The sequence below is a fragment of the Gastrolobium bilobum genome, unplaced genomic scaffold (genome assembly GCF_033153095.1).
Source record: "Gastrolobium bilobum isolate Gb01-03AN ecotype WA unplaced genomic scaffold, APGP_CSIRO_Gbil_v1 utg2408, whole genome shotgun sequence".
NCBI classification, from domain to species: domain Eukaryota; kingdom Viridiplantae; phylum Streptophyta; class Magnoliopsida; order Fabales; family Fabaceae; genus Gastrolobium; species Gastrolobium bilobum.
The window spans coordinates 742,017-763,267 of record NW_026899693.1 but is presented as its reverse complement, the minus strand read 5'-3'; the positions used below and the strand labels follow the sequence as shown (position 1 = coordinate 763,267).

Genomic DNA, 21,251 nt, shown 5'->3' with positions numbered 1-21,251 from the left:
CATAAATTGAACCAAACTAGTTCAAAAAATCAATTTTTATAAAACGGTTTAAAAAATCAATCCAGTTTTTAAATTTTGGTTTAGGTTCGGTTATCCATTTTCACAACAGTTTGGATATCCAACATATAACCAAACCATATCTATTTTTTTAATAATAATATTTTTACTTTTTAACCCTATCTTCAATATTCAGAATCTCTTATTTTTGAGCCCATAAACCCTAACTCTCAAATTTTCAATTTTAATGGATTTGCAGTAACTCTTGAATGGAAAAAGGAGTAGAGATTATACTTTTTTTATTTGGAACAGGAAAGAAAAATGTGAATATGATGCTGGAAAAGTAAAAATTTACATGCTTTGCTTGGATGCAGCAACGTGGAGATTGATTTTAAAACCGGTTTTGGTTTTGAATCGTTACAATCAAGACCGATTTTTCGTTTTGAATTTAAAAAGGAGTAAAAATTTCCATCTCCTATCTCTTCCCATTACATTTTACAGTTCTTCGTTTTAAATTGTTACAATCAAAATTTGGTTTTGATTGGTTTTAAATCAAAACCGATTTTCAACCATAAACCGGTTTCCAACCATAAACCATAAACGGGTTTGGATAAATAAATAGGTTTGGTGTTTGTCATTTTAAAATGACATAAGTTATGTCATTTTAGGAGAGAGATAGACACTGAAAAAAGAAAATCATGAGAGAGAGAAGGTGGGTGATTTTTTTAATTTAAAATTCAAATTTTTTGTGTCTGTATCTCTCTTAAAATGACACAACTTTCTGTTATTTAAAATGACAAATATTTTTCCCTAAATAAAAACCGGTTTTGAAAAAAATAAAAAAATGTTTCGGTTTTAAAACCAAATTGTTCAAAATCAGTTCGGTTCAATTTTTGTCAAAATTTGTTATGCATATCCTTGCTGTCTGCTCATCCAACCAGTTATAAGCCATTGTTACAATTTCTACAAGTGAGAGCATGCTCTCACTTATTATGCTCAAGTGCTTTATCATTGCAATAGCATATTAATTTTGCAGAAGATAAATCGACTTGTGATGCTGAATTGTTCAAAGATAAAACCCACAACAAATTCTCAATCTTAACGCTTTAATCAATTAATCTGTCTCTGCAACGAGATCATGAAAACCAGAAACTGATGCAACTTGCAAGAAACTACATAATTATATGCCATGAATGAAAATTACGGTGGGTACTCTGCGCTTCAATTTCCCGTGGGTTTAGTACCATGTATGTATAATATGTTGCTATGAAGCTGCTCAGAAAGCAGTAGTATGGACCAAAGCTCGAAGAAAGTCGCCAAGGGTGCTATTGCAAGGATGTGTTTGACTACAATGGCTCTAAAATCCAGCATAACATTAGTTGCTTCCTTAGTTGTTGGAGAAAATAGTGTTTATATAACATAATAAATATTCCCTAATGATAAGAGAAAAAAAAGGTGAGCAAAATCCATTAGCTTTGGCCTCCATTATTGCAGTGAGCTTGTCTCACCATCATGGTGTACGGTGGAGTTATTCTAGGAGAGGGGAATGAGTGGTTCTTCTGTACATCCGTAATACATACATTAATCCCAAACAAGAAAAAAATGTGAGGACTCAATGGGAAATAACAACAAAACATTTGAATTGAAATGGAATAAAACTTTCTTTATATAGAAAGATTATGCATCGAGTTGGGTGCTACGGGAGTATCTAAAACAAAATCGAAGGGGATGATTAGTCTCCATATATGATGCACCAACACTTCAAAAAACTTGAAGTACCGTGTTCAATACTCTCCGACACTCTTCGACATTCCAACACGCATTGCACTCCGACATTCCAACACGCGTTGCAGAGGCTCAAAAAAGAGTTCAAAGATTGCGTTACATTGCATTTTTAGTTCTAACTATTAGATTCGTAGGATTACGACTACAATTTTATTGAGTTTAATATAAATATTTGTAATATTTTATGTTTCTTTAGAAAATTAATGAGTGTTATAAGTTTAGCTTCATTTTTTTGTTAAATTATTGAATATTTAATATAGAAAAAAATGTGTATCATTTTAAAGGATGTAAAGTTGTGTCATTTTAAGTGAGAGGAATAGATAGATAAAGGAGGAGAGAGAGTGGACACAAAAATATAAAAGTGAGGGTCACATCTCTTTGTGAGAGTGAAATGACATAAGTTGTGTCATTTAAAAGGACAAACACTTTTCCCTTGAATATAATATAAACTACGTAAATTAAAAATATTATTTAATATCAAAACATGTCCTAACGTGTCAAAATCTAATATTTTTAAAATTAATGTGTCTAAGTGTCGTGTATGGTGTCACGTATTTCGTATCCCTGTCGATGCAACATAGGTCTCCATTGCTCACCATGGATATCATCTAGAATGACCTATTATTGTGCCATTGTCATTCGGCCCAATAGGCTGCCATGTGAAGGTTGGCCCAAACACCTTTATTCTCGTTATTATATTTCAGTTGAGGATTTTTTGGGTTGGGTCGCTTGGGCCCGGGTCCATGAGAGTTTAAGGGATGTTTTTGTGGGTTAGTTTAATTTTTTCTATTTTGAGAAAAATAAATGAATAAATAATTTCTATCTCTGTTGGTTTGGATTTTGTTTTTCTTTAATAGGTTGAATTTACTTAGATTAGTGATAAAAATGAATAAAAACAGAGTGCTAAAAGAATGAAAAATGATAAAAATGATCCATACAAAATAAAATTAAAAGAAAAAACTTCCGAGATGTGGCTTAATTAGTGTTTGATTTTTCTTTATGTTGTTATTAATTTGAATTGTAAGAATTATTCACTGAATTGTTATGTCAATTAATATATTATATGGTTGAAATAAAATAGTTATTAAACAATTTTTCAAATTAAAATTAATTATTTTATAAGAATTACATGGTTTTGATCTCTTATTTCACTTAATTTTATTTTCACAAACCAAATTTGATTTTATTTTAAAATATAATTTCCATTTTCTCCTATCTAAATAAATGACAGATAACTGTCTCTATATTTTAAGTAAGCAATAGTGTTATTTACATTACTATTACATTTTATGGTCTCCTAACTAATTTGAAAAATTAAAATACTATACTAAAATTAAATATCGTGGATCAGATTCTCTCATCTTTTTCGTAACACTTGTTCTATTAGTAGTTTTTGAATTATTTCCATGTAAAATCATAAGAAAAAGTTGATTTTCACCTCTTGTAATTACACTGTTGATCATTTAATTTTTTTATGGTTTCAAATTCATTACTTTTGTGATTTCAATGTGTATCACTTAATCTTTTAATGCAAAAAGTGCTCTTATTGTATAAAACATTAAAATAAGTTATAAATAAAATTTAGAAAAACCCAAAATTAATAACAAAATGATCCTGAGGATAACAGACAAGATTGAGAGTGTAACTTACACTGATGTAAAATGATCATGACCTCAAAATCATTTTACATCAGTGTAAGTTACACTCTCAATCTTGTCCATTATCCCATTTATATCCAAGGGTTCAAATTTATTAGTAATGTGAGCCCTTGGATACAAGTGGATCAAGGGTCAAGTTTGAGTGTACGACTTATAACTCTTACACCTGTGTAAGAATATCCTGCCCCATATATATATATAGGGAGTATATCTTTTGACACCTGTGTCAAACTGAAAAGCTTTACACCAAATTTTAATTGTTAATTTTTACCAATATAATCCTTATAATTGTTTGGAAATTAATAAATGAACCGAATAAATTATAACCGTTTGATTCGTGAAAATCAACAGTTAAGATTCGGTTTCAAACTTTTTAGTTTGACGCTGATATTAAATGATTTTACCCCATATATATATATATATATATATATATATATATATATATATATATATATATAAGTTTAATATAATAACAACTTGATATTATAATTATATACTTCCTTAAGTACATAATTATAGTGGATAATAGTAAAATAAAGTGATAGTATAAATTTTCTACCTCTTATATATATATATATATATATATATATAGAGAGAGAGAGAGAGAGAGAGAGAGAGAGATTTCTCAAGTTGATTCAGATATATTTATTTTCGGTCACTCAAAAATTATGTCGTTTTATTTATTTATCTGCGGCTATTAAAGTATAACCATACATAGATTGATTACTGATGATAAATGAATATAGAAAAAGAAGAAATCATAACTATTTAAAGGTGAATCAATTAATATAAAAAAATAAATAAATAAAATGACATAGTTTTTGGTGGACAGAGATAAATATATCTTAAGTTGTTTGAGAAATATTTTTCACTCTCTCTCATATATATATATATATATATATATATATATATATATATATATATATATATATATAATTTCATGTTTATGAAAGGAGAATTTTTAATTAAATAAATATTGACGAATATTATAATTTTATATGTGATATATATTTTTTCATCTTTTGAATTTCAAATAATTTTCTTAATATATTAATCAGTATATTATACTCTAAATCCGTTGACAGATTATAGGATTTTTGTTGTGATAATATACTGAATATTATTTATCCAAATTTGGTTAAGTATAAAGTATACTCAACATAACTTTTCTACAATTTAAGATTTCGTTTGAATATTTAAAAATTTAAAAAAAAAAAATTATACCGAAAATTCATACGATACAGGAAAAACTCAAGTAAATTATTTGAGATTTTCAGTAATTAGGAATATTTTTGACATTTCATTTATAATTTGATCTTTCTTTATTATTAATGTTTCGAAATTATATATGGTAAGAGCCTTTTTGACATTTAAGGGGTCAAATGATATAAATCACAACTACGAGAAAGTTTATTTGATTAACATTATGGGTAAATTAAAAGTTATGTCATAACTTTTCTACACTTACGATTGAAATGAAAAAGGAGAGAAAAAAAATTAAGGGATAGATTCCACGTAAAATTATTTGTGTAGAAAAATTATGTTAAATCACGTAACATAATTTTTGATTTATCCAAGATTTATATGTCGTTTTGTGGTTTAAACTAAAAAATAAATAATATTTTAAAAAGTAAAATTTTCAAAATATATTTTATTTTTTATTTTAAATTTTAAAATGACGTTGTTTTTATAGGAGATAAGATAACTTTATTTATTGGGAGAAACATTCTTCTCTAAATTTAAAATTACAATGGATGAAAGTGAAATTTATTAATGGAGATTGGAGAATCCAATTAATATCCTAAAAGTAAAAAAAAAAGTTTATTCATTAAGATATCAATATTAATGAGAACATTATTTGAGTAAACTTTATTTTCGTCTAAACATTAAAAAGGAAAAGAAAAAAAGAAAAAGAAAACTACACCAGGTAATAGAATGCATACGCATTATGTTGTGTGTTGAGTTGAGAATATAGAACAATCTGAGTGTGAACCAAAAATTCCCATAAGTAAGTTAGCTCTTATCGATTGGATTCATATTCTAACAATCTTATTATTAAGGGTTTTATAAGAGTTATGTTGTAGAAAAAATAATTGTGTAATATTATAGAGATTCGTTTTGCGTGCCTTAATTTTTTATTTATTTTTTTGTTTTAAAAAGTGTGGACCCCACAAAATGTTGTGAGAGTAGGAAAGTTTGTTGTGTTATGTTAAAGGATAAAAGTAAAACCCTATTATTAATAAGATTAGATAGGAATATCACAATTATATAATTTAAAGATGATTAAAGGACAATATTTTTATCTTCGTCGATTAAAGCAGATTTCATATTTACGAAAATAATCCATATAAATAAGAAGATAAGAAAACCTATTTATTATTATTATTCGGTTGAATAGGACTTAACATTACCATACACATTTTATTTTATTTTATTTTTGTAGTTCCATAATTCAAAGAATGCCATGGTGATGAAGGGGAAAAGGTTTCTATCTCTGCCTGTGTTGGCAGTGTTGTTGTCGATGTTTTTTGTGTATTACACGACAATTTTCGTCTTCCTCGATGATTGGGTCGGTTTGCAGAGCTCCCCTGGCACTTTGAATTTCTCCATCTTCACTGTTTTTGCTTCTCTGTGTCTCTTCTCTTTCTTTGTTTGCGTTTTCACAGACCCTGGTCGTGTCCCTTCTTCCTATGTCCCTGATGTTGAAGCCAGGACCCATGACTTCGCTAAAGATGTAAGCTTTTTAACATATACATGTGTGTAAAATGGCGAAATGGGTTTTCTCTTATTGGTATCTATGTTGGGTCTGTGTTGAATCTGAGTAATGATTGGTGTTGAGATGTTAAAAGTTGTGCCTTTTTTTGTTGTTGTTGTTTGGGAAGGTGAATTGTGTCGTTGAGTATGTAGCTGCAACTATAGTTAATGTGTGTTTTTGTGTGGAATGGTTTCCAATTGATATTTTTTAAGAGACGGCCTAATTGTATATCCTTTATTAGAATCAAGTTGGAAATTACACTGGAATTCTCAGAATCTCAATTTATTTGTAAATTGGCAATAGATCAATGCTGCAAGTGCTTCAATTTAGCTATTATGAATTGTGATTAGCTAACCATTTGCTGTGCTTAACTTATAGCTGTTTGCACTCACATATATTTTTATGATTTGAAACTCTGGCATTGTACCCCCCCCCTCCCTCTTCTCCTATCATGATTTTTTATGGCCAAGGATTAAAGTGTTGCTTTCCCATTATCAGAAGTTGCTTATGTGTTTCTGACAGAATAAGTTGGTGATATTGTTATCTCACATATTAGTGATCTACTTTGTTTGGTATGTTACTGAGTTCCTTAAGGTGGTGTTTGGTTGGGGAGAAGTGAAAATTTTGATGGGTAACTGCATGTGGGTATCTGTCATTACCACGTTTGGTTGAAGGTTTTCACTTGATTTTCCCATCTAAACCAGATGGCTAGCAAAGGAGGAAGAGACCAAAAATTAGAGAAGTGCACTGTTGAGAAACCCCTTTGAAGATGTGGAATTGCTATTCAAAACTGGATAAATGAAAAAGTTTTTAATCACAGACAAGTTTACCCCTGCGATTCTTATCACAAACACCTCTAATCCATGTATGTTTTTTGTGAAACAGAGGCGTCTTTTCTCTATATTCTAATAGGGAATGTTGTCTTCCTCAATTAGGAAAAAAAGTTCCTACCATCTTCTAATTCAATGGTCCATATGACAGTGATGAACTCTTAATAATTGGGACAATCAATAAAACCAAGGTTGTTTTACGAGGATAGTTTCGTAATTTCATTAAATTTTCCCATCAATATTTTATCTTCAACCAAACACACATTCAGAAATTTAATTCAATTTTCCTGGTAAAATTTTGCCCAACCAAACAACTTTTTTAAAACTTTCCTATCTAACTCACTTTTCCTCCAGATCCCTAGTATTTACATTTCTCTAGTATTATAAAATTTCTCCCCAACCAAACACTACCTAAAAAATTTGCCTCAGCGTGCAGAAGGGAAGAAATGTGACAAGTGCTTTGCATACAAGCCTCCAAGGACTCATCATTGTCGAGTATGCAGAAGGTGTATCCTGAAAATGGTAGGTCAGTCAGTTGCTTCTCAGCATTGGATATATATATATATATATATATTGTGAGCTTTGATTTTGCACTTGAGTTTACACATTAAGGATCTATTTTAACCTTTTTATTTGGTTGCTAAATTTGATGTAGGATCATCACTGCTTGTGGATAAATAATTGTGTTGGTTATTGGAATTATAAGGCTTTTTTTGCTTTTACATTATATGCCTCCGTAGCAAGTGCATATTCTACGGTATGTTTTTGATCTGGCATCTACTTGTTTTGTAATGGACAGGATTCGTATTTGACATAAGCTTTCGCAATGAGCAGGTCCTATTTATAAGCTGTGTACTTCAGAAGGACTGGGAACCCATTAAAGGGAGTTCTCTTAAGCTCTTTTATGTAAGTTTCATGCTGTAATTTATGTCCATTCTAATATATGTCAATAGATTTGGACTCCTATTAGAGAAAGATATATTGTGGGTTGTATGTATTTCTCCTTTCTAAAGGCAGTTCTCTGTCCTAACCGGTTGGAAATGGTGACTATAAATGGTTTAGCTTCATCTCCAACTCTTTCAAGACTCTACATTTTAAATCATTAAGTTAATTTCAACTGTATGAATTTGTCATTATTACTTGTGTAAGTATTCATGTTATTACATGTCTCCTTCTAATCCTTTCCATTGCAAATACAATCCTAGTTGCCTTTTTTAAGTTGAGGCATTTTCTTAAGTTGAGATAGAACCCCCATGCCTTTCCTTCATTCTTCTGCTGCAATTAAATTCTAACTTCATCATACTCAATATACATGTATGTTGCATAATGAGCTTTATAGTAGCTGACTGACAAAACTTAGTGAGTTGAAATGTCCTGAATCACATCATCCTTTGTGTTGATCCAGAAAGATACTGGAATCACCTGCATTTGGATTTTGGTGCCTATTTATTTGCAATTTCTCTCACTACTTGTATTCTTGTTGTTCTACGTAAGATGCATGTTCAAGACTTTGTTTTTGTAATGCTTGATATAAAGTTTTTGGTCTTCAAGAATGTTAGCTATGTCTCCTTTGTTCTGTTTTGGCTTGAATCCTACTTTGATAATTTATCACAACATCAACAGTATATTACATGCACCAAGAGAAATTGTTTTGCATCTTATGCATCAACTATGCTGCAAGGGACCAGAAGTTTTATTTTATTTTATCTTTTTCATGCAAGCCTACTTTGATTTGATTTGTGATTCTGAATAGGAAAAAATTCAGTGAACTCTCCTTTATTCAGAAAAAGCATCTTAGTATCCCGTTCTGTCTATTCTTTTTATTGTTTTGTTTTGTTTTCACATCACTCACTTTAATATAAAATCAAAGTAGCTAGTATTGAGACACTTTTTTTAGTTGAGGAATAAATTTCTGAAAGTAAATTTCAGGGTTCTATGTGCCAAATCCTCAAAGTTGAGGGTGGTTTTGTGCATTTCCCCCTTTCATTTGCTTTTGCAGTTCACTATTACTTGAGCATATCTGCATAAGTGGATACTTCTTTTTTATTCCTATTTAAAAATATTTTCTCTATCACATTCTCTTTGAAAGTTAAGAGAGAGGTTACACTTACAACAATTTTTCCTTTACAACCGTTTTTGTTCTCATTGGATCAAAATCAAATCAACGGTTATAAAATGACATCAAATGAGAGCCGTTGATTTGATTTTGATTCAACGATAACAAAAAATTGTTGTAAGAGGTTGTAAGGGAAAAATGGTTGTGAATATAACCTATCTCAAAAGTTAATATTAAACTTATATGGTTCTTATTAGTTTTCAATATTATGTATGCCTAATGTTTTCTTATACATTAGATAGCATAGCACGTCCTAGTCAACTGGAGCTTGTTTCTGCCTTGAATGATTAATCATAATTCATATCACATTTTGCTCATTAGGATTGACAAATTTGCCATGTATTTATTATTGGATGAAGATGTGAAGGAACTCTTCCACTTTTCTTCAAGCATGATATAGTATTTAAAATCATACTTAAAAGATAAATATACAGTACTATATCAATATCTTCTAGCCATTTCCATTTCTTAGCACAAATTCCAAATGTTCCTGAGAAATTTATATTCTTATCTTTGTGATCTCTTAAATCAAAACTCCTGATCTGTGTTTCAAAAAGCTCAAAACTGAAGTGTACAATGTTGTTAGAAATACTGCTGCTTAAATGGTGAAAGTTGCCTAAGTGAAGTGATTTGCCTTGCAAAAGCAATGTAAGTAAATCATCCACATTTCAAGCCCTCTTGTTTCTCCCCTTCAACAAGTGATTCCACAAAAAAGTTTCTGCTTGCATTGCTAATTTTTTGCATAGAAAGGGAACTTTGGCACTACAGTTGATGTTGTTTCCATGTGACACGGAGGTCACAGGCTCGAATTATGTAATCAGCCTCTTGCAAATGCAAGTTAAGGCTGCATACTATAGACCCACACAATGGGTCTGACTCTTCCGTGGACCCTTCGTAGAGGGGGAGCTTTATAGCACCAGGCCGCCCTTTTTTATTGGTAACTTGTTGTATAGATTAATGTAAAGCTGCAAAACTTCCCTATTTTAGAACCTTCTTGGCTTCCTTTCATGCTAATGTGGATTCCTCTTTACTCTTTTTATTTATACTAGAACATAATTTCTTATATCAGTCTTGCCCTTAAGTTATTCCTTATGTAGAAGGCTCTTTGTCGTTTGTCTCTTTCATGACTGTACTTCATCTTCTTCATAACACTAGCATGAATCTTTTTGAAAGTACAGCTATAGCTGATTTTATGATGCTGAGAAGACACCTCGATCTACATTATTTAGATTCTTATTTCTTTTGATAAATCTTAAACTATTTTTTTAACTGTTCTACAACTTCTCTTTTGGATATTGTAATTCAAATTTAAAGAGTAGGTCAGGCTCAACTAATATTGCTCGGGTTGCTTCTTATGCAGTGTTGTCATCTTTTCGTGAAACTTCTGAGCATCCAGCCACTGTTGTCATCTCTACTTCTGAGTATGAGGCTTCCTTACAATTCCGGTTGCCATATAGCCATTATCTAATATAGCTTCTGCTGTCCAAATTTCAAATTTTATTGCTTGTCTAACTCATTCTCCTCTGCTTGGACCATGGGTTAAGTACTCTGGTCGATCTGATAATATATTGGATAATGTTAAATCTGATAATATATTGGATAATGTTAAGTCTTTGTACCTCCCTTGCTAGTTCTTCTCTTCCTACAGTTATCGAATTTTACCCTTTTCCTCTTTAACTCTAGACTATGTTCTTTACGTTTGTGGTTTCCCTTTCAATCTTATTATATTCGCTTCTTTCGCTGCTCTGTAACCTTTCTTGATGACTCTATTCTTGTTTAGGACGGGGCTCAAGATGGGTGATTGGCATAAGATGTGTCCCAATGATTATACATTCTTACATTGCCTTTGTCCCCTTCTGCCCATGCTTCTGCTACCACTCCCTCCCTCTCTCATTCTCAGTTACTCTGTCTCTTCTAGACTCTTCAAGCTACACAAGATGGTTTTGAGTCTTCCTACTGTGCTTTCTTTTGATTGTGAGTTGTGTTACCTTGGTAAACAATCCTGTTCTTTGTTTCAAAAGGTTCTTTATTTCAAATGCTTCTTAATAATTGGGCTATGTTGCCTTTTGAGTTAGTTTACACCAATAATCTGTGTTCTGTTTTGTTTTCTATTTGTCAATATTTTGTGTCAAGATTCATAGCCAGTTTATTACTCTATTTTTACTTTATGTCGTGATAATAACTGCTAATATTTATCTAATTTGTTTTTGTTTTTGTTGGTTTTTTTATTTTTGGTCTTCTTAGGGCACCCATTATCAATCATCATGCTTCACACCCCTTAGCAAAATGATGTTGAGTGTAAATACCATAATTTAATTGAGACTAACTGCACTTACTTCTGCACCGTAATATTCTGTTGCCATTTTGCGATGATGCAGTTCTCACTAAATGCTACTTGATATTGCAAGGCTTCTCCAATTTTACAAAATCATATACCCTATTCTCTTTTATTTTGGTATTCAGCTCTATATCCTTTGCCCATTAGGTATTCAGCTCTATCATAAAATATGCTTTTCTCCATGGAGAGTTTGCAAAAGTTGTTTATATGGAGAAACCACTTGGTTATGTTGCCCATAGGGAATCTACATTGGTCTGCCACTCGTGTTGCTCTCTATGGTTTTCATAATGATGTAAGCCATTTCATATTCTATCAACACTCATCCCAAGGTCAGGGTACCTGTCTAATTGTTGATGTCATCATCATTATGGGCTGTGATGAGGCAGGAAACTATCAATTGAAACTTGAAACATCTTCGATTATTTTCAGGCCAAGTATTTGGGTTGGCCTTAGTATTTTCTAGGTATTGAGATGGCTCAATCTACCATTAGTGTTGTGATCTTTTAGAGAAATTGTGCACAGGATATTTTGGAAGAAATTGGCATGTTAGGCTGCTGGCTTGTGGATATTCCCATAGCTCCAAATGTCAAGCTTCTAGAGGACAGGAGCTACATACTACTTCCTTTTATAAATAAGATCTCTGTGTACTGTGCTAGACAGTGAATACATAAAGAAAAAAGTTACTCGTTTGATTCCTTTTTCTATCCACACTTATTTTCATCAAAAGTAAACAATGATTCAATGAAGCAACCCATTGGATTTCTTTTCTTTTTTTCATTGGTGTTTATAATTAGAGTCAGAGAAAGGGACTTTATTTTTAATAAATACTGACATGGTTTTCTGTTGAGAAAATATACTGAAAACTATAGCTAATCTTTCTTCTCTTTTTAATCCTTGATTTTCTTACGAATGGTGTTTAGGTCATGTATGGATTGATGGTGGTGGCCTTGACCATAACGCTTTCGACTCTCTCTGGGTGGCATGTCTACCTTATACTTCATAATATGTCAACCATAGAGGTGGGTTTTCAGTTGGATGTATTCCATTAAAAAATTTGTTGTCTTTATCTATGTCTTGGAAGATGTAATTTTGTGCCTTTTTTCCAGTATTATGAAGGCAATCGGGCAAAATGGCTGGCTATGAAATCTGGGCAGAGTTACCGGCATCCATTCAACATTGGTGCATACAAGAACATTACTTTGGTCTCTCCCTATTCTTTGTGGTCTTGTTTGACACTATTTTGCATGTTTGTATCGATGGTTCTTCTTTCCTAACAATATGTTTGTTCATCTGTTTCTTGACCAGATTTTAGGTCCAAATATGCTGAAATGGTTATGTCCCACGGCTGTAAGCCATCTGAAGGATGGAGTTAGCTTCCCGACATCGCGTGATAATTCTTAAACCTTTCTTGTCTGGCCAAGTCCTGGATCAACAGCAGGTCATGCCTGTTTGTCTTGAAATGAGGAATTAAGAGCTCCTTCATCAGAGTTTGATACTCAGACAAAAGTTGAAAGAGAAAACGCAATGGATCCTTTATGCAAGCTTTTAAAAGTAAGCTTTCGTGATGCATTGTAGATCTCTTCACCAAAAATGATTGAATGTTGGTCTTTAACCAGCTAGGCTCCATCCTAGATTGATGAAAATGGAAACTTTATTTAGAAGTCTTGTAAATCAGGTAATACATTTTTTCTTTGATTTTATTCCTTACAACATATTTCAGTTTTGGCACATATTTAGAATAATTGCATTTATGTCACAAAGGCCTTTTCATAGTGTTAATGGAGAGTTTCTAGATATTTTCGTTCGGAGGTTCAGCCATACTGGTTGCAATATCTTTTCTGGTCATCTTATTATTGAGAAATGACCTTAATTTTCAGATTTCCTTTGTACAAGTTTGTGAATCCACTTATTGTATTATGACTTTCTATATATGTTCTCAGAATGAGTTCCATAAAAAAACTCAGGCAAATTTATTATTATGCCCATTTTAGAGTAAATTATATATGAAACCCATCATCACCCCTGACGGGGATGTAAGAACATTTTTTTTCATTATTTCTACTTCATAGATAAACCATTTCATAAAGTTGCCTTTAAAATCATTAGTTGAATGCTGTCATGAACTTGTTAAATTTTTTAGTAATTTACATCAAACGTCCTTTTGGTTAAGCTAAAATATAAAGGCATTCCTATGGTTTTAGAAAATTACTAAAGTCCCTTTTGGTGATAATAGTGCCATTAAAGTTAAGCTTGCATGTTACAAGTATTCTAGTTCTTTTTCCCCTCGCTGCCATGTCCCATCAGATGCCTAACAGTTTTTGAAATAGAACTTAAGATGAATCTATCTACCTTGTTATTAAGGGTTTGCTTGGTTGAATTGGTTGAAAGTGGGAAAGTGAAAATCTTAAATAAAAATCATTTTACACTTGCTTGTTATAGCAAAGATGTAAGAAAGCAGAGAAAAGAAACGTAGCTATATATCAGTAAAAGGCCTTATCAAATAACTACTAATTATAATACATGATAATATTGACAGAAAATTGTTTAATCCAAGCCTCCGAGTCCGAGGTATGACCATATTTTTTATTGACCAAATAATATTTTTGGTTGCAATAGCAAAGCCAAAAAAATTTATGAGGGGGGCGAAAGATAAAGCAACATTAGCCAGATTTGGAGAATTTTCCATACTTCATATATGAACAATAATGGCTATTTCCTTGATGCCTCCCTTTTAAAATCCTTTTAACATATAAATTATGCATTTTCCTATTAACACCAACCATAATCAACGTTTTACATGTAGGAACAGCACGTTTTTCAATGGATTAAATCGCGAAAATTACTCTTAAGTACTGTGTTTTGGGTCTTGGATCTTAGTGCTTTAACAAGTTCCTGAGTCTTTGGTGGCCTATATAAAAAACTGTTAAAAGAAAACTACTTTTGACACCTTTTGACAAAATAACTTAATCCACCCCTTTTAGGTTGATCATATATTCATATATAAATGATGCAACAGTGATCAAAATGTCACTTTTTAACAAAAAATTTATCCAAATGCCACGCGAACAGTATTTTTTACCAGACTGCCATATAAGCATAATTCGTTACAACTGGTAGCATATTATGTTCGCCAATGATTTTATGACACATGGCACACTTTCGCAGGAAAAAGCTGACGAGTCATAATTCGCTACCACTGGTAGCGAATTTAGTCTGCAATATGGTCACGTGTCACGAAATCATTGATCACAAAATTCGCTATCAGTGGTAACGAATCATGACACGTGAAAAATACTGTTCGCGTGACATTTGGTAAATGATTGTATTTAAAACAATTTTCCTGTCTTTCTCTCCAGGTCCTAGTGTAGATTCCGTAGATAACAACAAAAAGAAAAACGCGCTAGAAGTTCAGGTATGAGGACCTGAGAGGATTTAGATAAAGTTTTATAAGTTCAAGCTATTCTAATGACTCGCTTCTTTTACAACAAGAAAGTTGTTTTTTATTGATTCTTTTTATCAAATAAAAACTCCCGCATAAATATAAGGACCTTTTGACCATAGTAAAGCGTTTGATCAAATTAATTGTCACATTAATGTATTTTTCCAAAAATATTTCCAGATTAATGCACGTCAATAATGCAAGATTCATTATCAGCATTAAAGTCCTGCATGAAAATCGTATGGGACTTTTTTATTAAAAAAGTAAACATCTCAAGTACACACAAGTCCTTTCTCCGCTGTCAATAAATCTCCCTGGTAGTGTTTGGTTGAAGGTTTATTTTAGGATTGATGGGAAAATGTAGGTAGATATTGGAAAATACCACGTTTGGTTCAGGTTTTTTCAAGAAATACCAGACAAATAGGATAGATGGAAAAATGACTTTTGTGTTGATTTTTGGATGAAATTCACTGTTACAGAATACCACTTGAGATGTGGTATTTTGAGATGACTGGGGAAGTGAAAAAACAGGTGCAAAGTTTCTCCCGAACATAGATTTTGCATATTTAAATAAATTTTCCTGGTAATATTTGGGTCAACCAAACAACTTTTTTTACATTTTCCTATCAAACTCATTTTCCAACCATTTTCCTATCAATTACATTTCCCTAGTAAAAAAAAATTTCTCCCGAACTAAACATTACCTGTGTTATCATGCGAAACTAGTCCCGCACGGTTAATATATGAAATTAACCACGTTAATATGGAAAAACTTTTAAAAGATACATTAATGTGACATTTTTTTTTATCAGCGACCGTACAATAAAAAAAAAACCTAAACATAAGTTGTTCAAAGTACATAGTGGAAAGCTTCATCAGTTTCACGTAATCGGGGTTCAAAACAGCAATTCATTTTCTTTGAATGAACAGATAAGATTATTTAATCACTCTCGTCACGCAGAGTCATTTTAACTATTAAATCATACAAAAATAGAGACATCCAGACGCTGCCAATAAATTCAAGAAATCTTTTATTACCGACATAATGTTTAAAGCAGTGTATAACCAATTATAGATCTGATGAACAAGAAAGTTGAACTAAAAGATTAATTTTATACTGCAATACTTGTAAGAATATTCGATTATTTTTACTTTCCGTGGAATCATTTGTGAGATGAACAAGATGACTATATAATTTGAATGGATACAGATGTCCGAAAATGATTGGAACTTTCTCTTGGTAGTAAAGTAATTGAAACTTTACAATAAAAAAGTCCAAGATGTGGGGGTTTAAATATAATATTGTGTTGAGCACCCAAATTGCATCATTAATGATCTTTGCACACCTTTGTGAGGTTTATATATATATATATATATAGAGAGAGAGAGAGGGGGTAAATCCTTTGACACTTCATCTGAGAACCGTTGGATCAAAAAAGATCAATGGTGTCACATGCTCATAAATCAGAGTCGTTGATTTTTTTCGATCCAACGGCTCTCAGATGAGGTGTCAAATTTTAAATTTGACACCGGTTTCAAAGGATCCTACCTCATATATATATATATATATATATATATATATATATATATATATATATATATATGGGCTAGGATCATTTTACACCCGTGTAAGTTACACTCTTAATCTTGTCCGCTGATCCCACTTATATCTAATGGTTCAAATTTTTTAGTAATGTGAGCCATTGGATACAAGTGGATCAATGATCAAGATTGAGTGTAAGACTTCTAACTCTTACACCGGTGTAAGAATATCTTGCCTATATATATATATTTATATATATATATATATATATATATATATATATATATATATATATATATATATATATATATACACGGGCTTAACATTTCTGCAGCTGCCGTAGATAGTGTTATCTACAGCTGACACAAAAAAGTGGGCCACGGCTTTTTTAAAAAAAAAAACTCAGGATCCGGACGCGGATCCTTGCTTGCTGTAGGTACAGCAGCTACAGAAATTATTTTGCCTATATATATATTTATATATTATATATATATAATAGCGGACCTAGAAAATTTTATTTATGTCTGCACACTTACAATAAAAGAATAAAGGAAAAAAAATTCAAAGAAAATTTTAAATATATTAAAATACAAAAGAATATAAACAAAAAAAGAAAAGAAAACTTTAACTTAACATAAAAAAAAGTAGTCAAGAGTCAACTAAACTGTTATAATAGAACATTTTAGGTCCTCAACAAAAATTACGGGCCCCAATTTATTTCTTTAAGAAAAAAAAGTCTACTCGTGGTCCCTCAGAATTTAAAAATAGACCCAGATATTCAAAATTTTGGTCTCTATGAAATTCAAGAAGCCCCACATTAGTCCCTCAAAAAGACTAACATGGGTCTATTTTGGAATTTAATGGGATCACGAGTCGATTTTTTTGAAGAGATTATATTGAGTCTCATAATTTTTGTTGATGACCCGAAATATATTTTATTCTTTTTTTTTTCAAAAAATTTGTGTCTGCACTTGCACACACTTGCATACATACAGACCCAATATTTAGTTTCTTAATACACACTGTTGCGTAAAATCGGCAAGTGTACGGATCGTACCAAGTAATAAAATGATGAGTAGAGTATCGTCTACACGAGGATTGAGGCACCGAAGTTATTATAATTATTCCTCTCTTGTTGGGTTAATCAAAATAGTTTGAGAACAATTGTGGTTTGTGAAATAAATGAAAATAATTCAAAATAAAGGTAAATGGTTCACAGGTTCTTTTAGAATTCAAGAACAAAAGATTAAAGGTTGAGAAAATATTTGAGTGAAAATATTGCAGTAAAGAGAAACAAATACCTTTACGATTCTCACCTTGCAACTTGGATTACATTTACGTTTACTTATTCAATTGATCAAACTATTCACCATCTTTTATATGATTAGTTAAGCCCTAATCCCTTAATCTCTTAGAAATCCCTTTTCAAGTTAACCCTTAGGATCAATGAATCTTTAACGTTTGCGGTTCATGTAGCCTATCCCTAGTGCGTACATGAACAATTGTCTTACCCTTTGACAGGAATTAGAATTCTAATATCCGTAGTGAAAATCCTAACCCTCGCAATCCTAATAGATTGATCAGTTCCAAAAGAATTATGCAATGAAGAACAAGGCAAGATAAATTCAATTTAAATAAATAAACATAAACTTCAACCAAACTACAAGGGGTTCACATCAAGGGTTGTGACCCTTACCACAATTATAAAACTAGCCAGACATATTCATGTCTGACAAAATAATCATAAAATAAAATAAAATTAAGAACCTAAAGAAGAGAAAGAAGATTAAGATCATCCGTCTTCATCGATCGAATCTTTGAAACTCCAAGAAGCTCCCAAGAATTCTCACTCTCTTTGTTGTTTTTCTCTTCCTTCTTGTCAAAAAGTGCTTCCTTTCTCTGTTTCTGATCCTTTTATTAGGTTTTGGAAAAACCTACTTTCAATTGCTCTCCAATTGGGCCTCCTTTTTGAGTAACTCGCATCAGATTAGTGTTAAAAAGTATCGCACACGCACTTTGCGCCAAGTCTGGCGCACTTTGCATGAGAAAACAAAAGGAAAACTGTAAAATGGCGCACTTTGCGCCAAGTCCCGCGCACAGTGCGCCAGGCCCGCGCATTGTGGGCCACCTCAAGCGTATTGTGCGCCACGGTTCAGGAGCGAATCGCATCAAATGGCGCACTTTGCGCCAAGTCTCGCGCAAAGTGCGCCAGCTGGAAAAACTGGACTTCTCTCTTTTACTTCTTCTTTTTGGTGTTTCCTGCTATTAAAACACATAAATTGAGTGAGAGAATGATTGAGAAAGAATAATCAATATTTCTTGCATTTATGACTTATTTTCACACATTTATGATTAATTCCTTGCTTCTTTTAAGTTAGAAAGCATCATATGCTAGACGCACATCACACACACACACACACACATATATATATATAGAGGAGTGATATTCTAACTACCAAAATTTTTCACTACCAACTTACTACCTATCTAATCACCATTGGATTAACATTTTCTCTCTCTTCAAAAACTTTTTAACATTCTCTTTCTTTGATCCAAGGAATGGAATGGAAATCATGGGAGAGAAAGTTGGTGAGTTTTTCTTAATAAATTTTAAATAAAAAAATATTTTTTTGTGCCTATCTCTCTCTTAAAATGACATAACTTTATGTCATTTAAAATGATAAATATTTTTCACATATATATATATATATATCACATTTATATAAAAGAAGGGAGAGGTTATACTGACAAAGTTTTTTTCTTATAAACTACACTAAGTCTGACTAGTTAGATTTCAATCAAGAGTGTATGACTAATCGGACTTAGTGTAGTTTGTAAGTTTGTAAGAAAAAAAGTTTGTCAATATAACCCTTCCATGAAAGAAAGTGGATTTTATTAATTTTATTTCTTTTCTTCACAATGAGAGTTATTCATTTTTAAGTTAGTGTGACAAAAAAATATTATGCAACAAAAATATAAATGTTATTCACATTTTACAATAATAACGTTTTTGTCCTTAAGTGTCCACTAAATATTGGGCCTAAAAAAGGCCCAAAGGTATTATGTTAATATTATTTTTAAAAAAATCATAACAATATTAGTTAAGTATATTTCTTTACTATCCAAAAATTAATATATGTATGATCCTTGTATAAAATATTTAAATTATTCTGACGTACATTGCCTTTTTAGAGATTATGTATATGCTAGCAAAAACAAGTGTTTGATTATATATATATAGAGAGAGAGAAAGGGGTAAGCATGTGACACCATTGATTTTTTTTTATCTAACGACTCTCAGATGAGGTGTCAAACTTCAAATTTGACACCGGTGTCTTAGGATCCTACTTCATATATATATATATATATATATATATATATATAGAGAGAGAGAGACTGCGAGATACTTCTGAGTTTTCTCTTTTTCTCTATTTTCTCTTTAATCTTTCAATCTGTAACTGTAATCTTTATGTTTTGAATAAAACCTGTTTCCATATCTATATATGTAAAATCAATTCTTCTTTTCTCCTCCCTTCACGCTAGTGGAATTACCCCTGCGTTCACCTTAAATTTGTTTATGCCTTTAAATTCTGCATTTTAATTTACTGTTAATATTCATGTAGTAATCCGTCTACTTTCCTGCTTTCCATTTCTGCTCTCTCTCTCTCTCTATATATATATATATATATATATATATATATATATATATATATATATATATATATATATATACACGGGATAAGTTATTCTACTTATCATTTTTTCTGTCTATCTTTACCTACCACTCTTCAACACCATTGGATCAGAATCTCAACTACATTTATTATTTCTCTCTCCTATTGAGATTCTGATCTAACGATGTTGGAGAGTGGTCGGAAAAGGTAGACAAAAAAATGGTAGGTAAAATAACCTATCCTTATATATATATATATATATATATATATATATATATATATATATATATATAAAAAAGATCAACGGTGTCACATATATTATAAATCAGAGTCGTTGATCTTTTTTGATCTAACGGCTATCAGAGCAGGTATTAAAATTTGACATATCTCATATATATATATATATATATATATATATATAAAGAGAGAGAGACTACGAGGTACTTCTGAGTTTTCTCTTCTTCTCTGTTTTCTCTTTAATTTTTCAATCTGTAACTGTAATCTTTATGTTTTGAATAAAACCTGTTTCCATATATGTATATGTAAAATCAATTATTCTCTTCTTCTCCCTTCACGCTAGTGGAATTACCCCAGCGTTCACCTTAAATTTGTTTATGCCTTTAAATTCTGCATTTTAATTTGCTGTTAATATTCATGTAGTAATCCGTCTACTTTCCTGCTTTCCATTTCTGCTTTCTCTCTATAAATATATATATAGGCAAAAGTATTTCTACAGTTACTTTAGATAAGGTTATCTACAGTCACCATTTTTAACTATGTTCTCCCGGGAGAACATAGTTATAAAATTAAAGTTAATTTTGTTTCTCTTTTCACATCAGACAACAAGTTCTGAAAAGTAACTGAAAAAGAGAGAGAAAAAAAAACTTTAATATTATAACTATGTTCTCCCGGGAGAACATAGTTAAAAACTATGTAGCACCGATACGACACGTGACACGACACGACACTCCGACACGTCAATCCTAAAAAATTATGGATTTCGACACGTTGGGACACGTTTTAATATTAAATAATATTTTTAATTTATATAGTGTATATTTCATTTAATATTTAATAATTTAACAAAAAATGAAACTGAATTAATAATACCCATCA

At 31.3% G+C, this 21,251-nt stretch overlaps 1 protein-coding gene across 3 annotated transcripts; it reads left to right on the top strand.

The window, feature by feature from the left end:
- The first annotated feature begins 5,898 nt into the window (after window positions 1-5,898).
- On the top strand, window positions 5,899-13,317 carry LOC133292639 (probable protein S-acyltransferase 15). 3 transcript variants are annotated; one of them, XR_009748953.1, is made up of 8 exons: window positions 5,899-6,174; window positions 7,455-7,547; window positions 7,681-7,782; window positions 7,860-7,931; window positions 10,502-10,562; window positions 12,400-12,498; window positions 12,586-12,681; window positions 12,785-12,827. XR_009748953.1 is itself a non-coding variant. In XM_061491076.1 (7 exons), the coding sequence occupies exons 1-7, from the start codon at window positions 5,905-5,907 to the stop codon at window positions 12,878-12,880; spliced, it is 828 nt and encodes a 275-aa protein (XP_061347060.1). In that variant the 5' UTR covers window positions 5,899-5,904; the 3' UTR covers window positions 12,881-13,317. The 3 variants fall into 3 exon arrangements, 2 of the variants coding, with proteins under 2 accessions (XP_061347060.1, XP_061347061.1); XM_061491076.1 differs by lacking the exon at window positions 10,502-10,562 and having other exon boundaries at window positions 12,785-13,317; XM_061491077.1 differs by lacking the exons at window positions 7,681-7,782; window positions 10,502-10,562 and having other exon boundaries at window positions 7,455-7,551; window positions 7,825-7,931; window positions 12,785-13,317.
- Window positions 13,318-21,251: the final 7,934 nt, after the last annotated feature.